This window comes from Arvicola amphibius, chromosome 3 (assembly GCF_903992535.2).
Source record: "Arvicola amphibius chromosome 3, mArvAmp1.2, whole genome shotgun sequence".
In the NCBI taxonomy this organism is placed as follows: domain Eukaryota; kingdom Metazoa; phylum Chordata; class Mammalia; order Rodentia; family Cricetidae; genus Arvicola; species Arvicola amphibius.
The window spans coordinates 185,963,483-185,970,054 of NC_052049.1; the positions used below are offsets into that span (position 1 = coordinate 185,963,483).

General features: G+C 49.5%; 1 protein-coding gene across 2 annotated transcripts in view; it reads left to right on the plus strand.

The window, feature by feature from the left end:
* The window catches only part of LOC119810211 (myosin VIIA and Rab interacting protein), a 130,054-nt gene extending 123,773 nt beyond the window's left edge, over positions 1 to 6,281 (plus strand). For both annotated transcript variants that reach the window (XM_038323581.1, XM_038323582.1), the window contains 4 exons: positions 1,824 to 1,928; positions 2,026 to 2,086; positions 3,946 to 4,067; positions 6,157 to 6,281. In XM_038323581.1, the coding sequence (XP_038179509.1) occupies positions 1,824 to 1,928; positions 2,026 to 2,086; positions 3,946 to 4,067; positions 6,157 to 6,189 (321 nt within the window). In that variant the 3' untranslated portion in view covers positions 6,190 to 6,281. The remainder of the gene's footprint in view (positions 1 to 1,823; positions 1,929 to 2,025; positions 2,087 to 3,945; positions 4,068 to 6,156) is intronic.
* The last annotated feature ends 291 nt before the right edge of the window (positions 6,282 to 6,572 follow it).

Genomic DNA, 6,572 nt, shown 5'->3' on the forward strand with positions numbered 1-6,572 from the left:
CCATAAACTGTACTATAGGAGCCACTGCTAGGCAAGGTGGTGCTTGCCTGTAATGCCAGCATTGAGGAGGATTAAGACTGGGAGTTCAAAGTTATCCTTGTTTACAGAGCAAATTCAGGGCTAGCCTGGGCTACATGAGAGGCTGGCTCAAGATGCATAACCAAAGAAAAAGGTGGGAGGTCCATATGTTTCTCTAGACTAAGAAGCAGCCGCATGGCTCAGCAGAGAAGGGCACTAAACACACAAGCCTGGAAACCCGAGTCTCTCCACAGAAACTCCATTTAAAGATAGAAGGAAAGAACCAGAGAAACAATTCCACCAGGCTGTCCTCTGACTTACACATGTGCTATGGCATGTGTGTCCCATGTACACTTTATAAATACATAAATAAATAATCTTTTAAAGGGAGGGAAACAGCAAGAGTTCAATACAAATCCCTGGTGTTGCTACTGTCTTTATTTTTTGTTTGTTTGTTTGTTTTGTTTTGTTTTGTTTATCTCTGTGTGTCCCTGGGTGTCCTAGAATTCACTCTGTCACTCTGTAGACCAGGCTGGCCTTGAACTCAGAGACCCGCCTGCCTCTGCCTCACAAGTGCTAGGATTAAGGCATTACCAGCACCACCTGGTTTTGTCCTTATACCTTAACACTACAACCCGGCCAGGTCTGAGGAGATGGCGCAGCACAATTGGTAAAGTACTTGCCCGGCAAACATGAGAGCCCGGTTCCCATCCCCAGATCCCACATTTTAAAAAATATGAAGGAAAAGCCCTGGCATGGTGGTATGTTCTTGTAATCCCACTACCTCAAAGGAGGTAGAGACAGGCGGATCCCTGGGGCTTGCTGGCTAAATTGTCTTGTTCCAAGCCAGTGAGAGATCCTGTCTCATAAAATAAGCAAGCCAGGGATCTCTCTAAAACTCCTTCCACTCCCTCTTCCCCCAATGTCCCTGAGCGAGGGTGTGGGCGGAGTCCTGAGCGAGGCTGTGGGCGGCCTATTAGCCACTGACCGTGCAAAGAGAAGCTTCTTCAATGGGAGATGGAAACTGCCTTAAACTATGGCTGTAAAGATGAGTATTTAGAAGGCAGTTGGGAGCCGTGTCCATTTAGCAAAATAATACCGGGTTCTGCCCTGGGGCCTATGACCTCCCTAGCCACGGCCGCGCTTACAGAACTAGGCCTGAGTTCCATCCCTTGGAGCAGGCCTTAAGTCCAGTCAGAAAGCAGTTTGTTACTCCCAAAACACACCACTGCTATACCATGTAGGTCTCACTTTTTCAAGTTTTTAATCACCTCAGCAGCCCTCCCTGAGGACCAAAGTTCCAGTACCTCTGCAGAACAAGTTCAACCCGTAACCTAGCCCTAGAGGATGTCCTGGTCACTGAGACCTAGGGGGTTCCGGGCCAGCATTCCCACAGTGCTCCGGGCCTTCGGTGTATCCCTGTGCCTGCTCCAACACGGTTGTCAACATGCTTCAGAGCTGTAGAACTGGAATCCTGAATTTATACATTTCTTGTGTTTCATCTTTGCCTTATAGCTCTAGATAGATCAAATGATTGGTAGAAACTGAATGAATGAAAAGGCCAGGTATTGTGGCCCACGCCTGTCCTTCCAGCACTTAGGAAGGAGGTGGAGGCAGGAGGTCATCCTTAACTACATAGCAAGTTTCAGCCTAGCCTGGTATGTGGGAGACTTTTTCTCAAAAAGAAAAACAAAATTGAATGTGTGGGTGAGCTTCCATCAAAGAAGGCTCCTTCTTTGTAAGTTTGTAACACCTTAACCAAGCAAGAGTCTTTCTTCCTTTGTGTATCTTCCTCCTGCATGAAGATTTCTGACATCGAGAGCCGGATTTCAGCCCTGACCATCGCTGGCTTGAACATAGCACCCTGCGTGCGTCTCACAAGACGCCGGGATCAGAAGCAAAGGAGCCAGGTGCGTCTGTCCTTCCCTCCCCCGTTAGATTGCATGGTCTGGAGCGTTCTGGACACCGTCTCTGCGGTGCTTTACTGAAGGCTGTGCTTGTTTGTAGGTACAAACTATAGACACATCGAGGCAGCAGAGGAGGAAACTGCCCGCACCGCCTGTGAAACGTACGTACGTCGCACTTAAAACACGACACTTGAGACCCTGGAAGAGCTCAGAGCCTTCCGTGTGTGAGGAAGTGTGAGGACCAGACCCAGTGTGCCCTCTCCCCAAGGAGTGTTCTAGTCTGCCTTGCTTGTGAGTGTGTGATAGGTGTGCATGAGGATGGGTGTGCATAAGTGAGCATAAGTGGGTGTGAGAGTGATGGTGTATGTCTGTGTGCCCATGTGAGCAACTGTGTGTGTCTGAGAGTATGAGGATGTGAGTGTGTAGGGGTGAGGGTGTGTTTGTGAGCATGTGTATGAGGGTAATATGTGTGAGTGTGTGTATGTGTGTATGAATGTGAAGGTCTGTGGCTGAATGTGGATGTACACGTGAGGGTGTGGGGGCTCTGTGCAGCTGAGTGTGGGTATGTTCACAAGTGTGAGGTTATAGATGAGTGTAGATGTGTGTGTTGTTGTGTCCAGGGGAGGGTGTATATAGTGTGTGAGTGCATGTGTGTCTGTGTATGGGAGTACGAGTGTGTGGAAATGTGCGTATGGAGAGAGCGAGCATGTGTGATTGTGTGTCTGTATGTGTGATTATCTTAGTGTATGTGTGAAAGTGTGAACATGTGAGTGTGACTGATTTTGTATGAGTGTGTGTATGGGGGGTGTGAGTGTGTGATTGTCCTAGTGTATGTGTGAAAGTGTGTATGTATGTGGGGTGTTTATGTGTGAACATGTGAGTGTGACTGATTGTATGTGAGTTATGTATGGGGTGTGAGTGTGTGATTGTCTTAGTGTATTGTGAAAGTGTGTATGGGGGTGTGAGGTGTGCGTGTTGGGGATATAGGTGCTCGTGTACAGAAGAGTGTTGGCATGTGTGGGTGTATGCGTGCATGCATTCTGAATGTGTGTGAGTATATGTGAGGGTGAAGGAGTGTGTTAGTATGTGAGAGTCTTAGTGTGTGCTTATTTTTCTGAGTGCGTGTTTGTGAGCATGAGTTGTGTGAGTAACTGTATAAGAGAGTAGAGTGTGTTAGCGTTGGCCACCTGAGTGTGGGGGTATCTGGGTGTGTGTCAGGTGTATGCATGTGTGGTATGTGTGTGGGGATGGACTTGGTGTGCAACAGTGTGTGCATAAGTGTGAATGTGAAAGTGTGAATGTGTTGGTGTGTGTGCAGGAGTACCATGTGAGTGTGTTAATGTGGGAGTCCCTGCCAGTTTGAGTTGTGAAAGTGTATCAGTGTGAATGCATTTCTGGGTGTTTGGAGTGTGTGTGTATGTGTTTGAGAGTGTGTTTCTGAGCGTGTGTGAATCTGAATTTAGGAATGTGACTGTGTTCATGAATGGGGCTCTGGATGTATGTTCAGGTTTGCATGTGTGTGTTTGAATGTGTGTACGCATGAGTGAGTGTGAGGGTGCATGTGTGTTTTGTGTGTGAACATACGTGAACTTGAGGTCTGTTTTGTGTGAGCATGTGTGAGCTTGCATGTAAATGAGTGTGTGGAGCTAGGCTGGTGACCAGTAACCCCCAGCAGTGCTCCTGCCTCTGCCTCCTGCAGTACCTGGGTCACAAGCTATTTTACAAACTCAGGCACAGTGAGCCCGTGCTAACTGGGCCGTCTCTCCAGTGTTCTTACCTGTCTTGACTTGAGCCCCCCAGAAGCAAACCCTGGTACATGGACGCATGGGAGGATGTTTGTGAGGAGATACCAGGAAGAGAAGGGCGGGGGCTCAGAGCATGGATACCACGCATCAGGGTGCTTTAATTGTGATGAGCTACTTCTTGGGGAAATGAAACCGGCTCTCCCCCACCGAGCCATCTCCCGGGACCACCGAGCCATCTCCCGGCACCTAATTCTCATTATTTGTTTCCTTTTTAGCTGAAAAATTTGAAGCGTCTTCTGTGGTCCCCATTAAAACATTTAACCGCAACTTCCTTCTACAAGGCTCCTCCACAAGCCGGCCCTCGGAAAGGGAGGGCGGCGACCCCAAGGACTTGGTGGTAAATATCATCTCCGTCTCCGTCTCTGTCGCGCCACGCGACGGTTCCTCCTTTCCTGTGTCTGTCACACAACGGTCCCCTCATCCCTTCCTTCCACAGTTGCCCCCAGCAGAGCCCCGAGAGGCAGCCGTTCTGTCTGGTCTCCTGGCCTGTTTTAGATTTGGGGGAGGTAAGTGCCGCCCTGTCTGGCACTGCTGGCCTCTTTAGCCTGAGTCTGTCATCTCGGTTGTCTGTCTAGCTCTTGTCAGGAACCAGCTACATGGGAGAGAAGTGAAAGTATGCAGGTCTGGTGGATTTTACTCTGGGATGGCCCATACACATCTGGAAATTTCTGTTAGCCACGAATGCCTTTTCCTAAGTAGAATCAGCAGCTGCCCCCAAACGTGATAAAGGACAGGACAGAGGATAATGTCACAGACTCTGGGAATCACACAGGAAGGGCTAAGGGAGTATTTGCGACCAAAAAAAAAAAAAAAAAAATTTGCAGCTAGGCGGGGTGGCTCATGTCTATAATCTCATCATTAGGGAGGCTATGGCAGGAGGATTGCTGCAAGGTTGGAGCCAATCAGGGCTTCATGACGAGGTTCAGGTGAGTCACAGTTACACAGCAAGACACTGTGGCTGAGAACATGGCTCATGGAGTGTCTGAGGCCTATTATTGCTGGGATGAAACACCATGACCTAAAGCAACTTGGGTTTGTATGGTTTACATAACCTGAGTCACAGTCCATGAGGGAAACAAAGGCAGGAATCTAGAAGCAGGAAGTGATGCAGAGGCCATGAATGGAGGCTATTATTGGCGCTCAGCCTGCTTTCTTATGAAACCCAGAACCACCAGCCCAGGCATCGATGCTAATTAAGAAAACACCTTACAAGTTTGCCTACAGTCCAGTCTTACGTAAGCATTTGAATGTGTGTGTGTGCGCGTGTGTGTGTGTTAAACAAGATTTGTGGCTGAGTTATGGTGGCTTACAAATGCAATCTCAACATAAGGGAGGCTGGATAAAGAGGATCGATGCAAACTCAGCACCTGCCTGGGCTACACAGTGAACACCAGGCCTGCAACACTCTGTCTCAAGACGGTTCACAGCACCGTGTGTGCCCGGAGTTCAGAAAACAGAATAGTTCGTTGGAAGAGACATCTGGCCCAGGCATGTCCATAATCCATGCCTTGCTGCCAGCAGACCCTGTGTGGAATGGCTGGGGGGATACGAGCACACACCCACCTGCTGCTGTGTGGGCACCCTCTGCCTCTCTCTTCCTCGTCATCGCCCTCCTGGTCCACTCTGAGTGCAGAAGCAGCAGGGGGTGGCATATATGAGGCCTTTGAACCACACATCACTGTCTCGATGGCCACAAGGAACCACAGCCTTCATTGCCTTTCCTTCACTGGTCAGCTGTGACCCCTGACCTTTCAAAGTTCAGTGTTCTTGCTACTGGCCATAACTTCAAAAAGCTTTTTAAAAAAATTAAGCCAGGTGGTGGTGATGTAAACCTTTCATTCCAGCACCTAGGAGGCAGAGACAGGCAGGTCTCTGTGAGTTCAAGGCCAGCCTGGTCTACGAAGTGAGTTCCAGGACAGCTAGGGGCTACACAGAAAAACCCTGCTCTAAAAAACAAAAGAGAGAGAAAGGGTGGGGAGAGGAAGAGAGAGAGAGAGAGAGAGAGGAGGAGAGAGAGGAGAGAGAGAGAGAGAGAGAGAGAGAGAGAGAGAGAGAGAGAGAGAGAGAGAAGCTCAGAGAGAGCGGAAGGAGGGCATTTTCATATTTTCATTTGGCTGAAGTAGGCGAGTTTGGAGCCTGCCTTGGTGGCAGGTTACGGTTGGTGAATTAGGAGTTCCCTTGTTGCCTCTCCAGTTCAAGAGCTGAGTAATGTGAGCATTAGGTGTTGGTTAAGATCCTTAAATACCCACCACAGGAAATATCTAAGTCCATAACAGAAAGTCAGCTTCCTAAGAGTCAGTTTGCAAACAGACCCTCAGTAAGCCCTGGGAGGAAGAAAGTGTCCAGCCATCCCCCATGACCATGGTGCCCGACATGACTGGTTTGCCAGACAGCTGGTGACGGTGTACCCATCTTGCTTCATTCAGGAGCCTGTTCTGGAGTCGGCTGTGATGTACTAACCACGGAACTCCACAGCCAGTGACCCACTGCCTCCGGCCGTACACGACAGTGCCTTGACCCAACAGCCATCGAGTACTGTGTGGATTTCCACTGAGGCGAGGGCCTGGGGGGGCGGGGCGCAGTGCGCTACTGCACAGGATGCACAGGGTGCACGGTGCGCTACTGCACAGGGCTGTCTTGATACCTCACCCAGAAGGCCGTCTCAGTCTGCAACACTGAGGTCTCGCCCACTCTCTGCCTTAGGCTCCCAGGGGAATCTGAGACCCGAATATCCAGACGCTGGCTTCCAATAGCAGAGCTCTGTGTTCAGGAGATGCATTGTGTCTGCCTAATTTGCTCCTGTGTGTTGTCTTCGCCATCCCTGTGTGTGTTTTAATCTCTT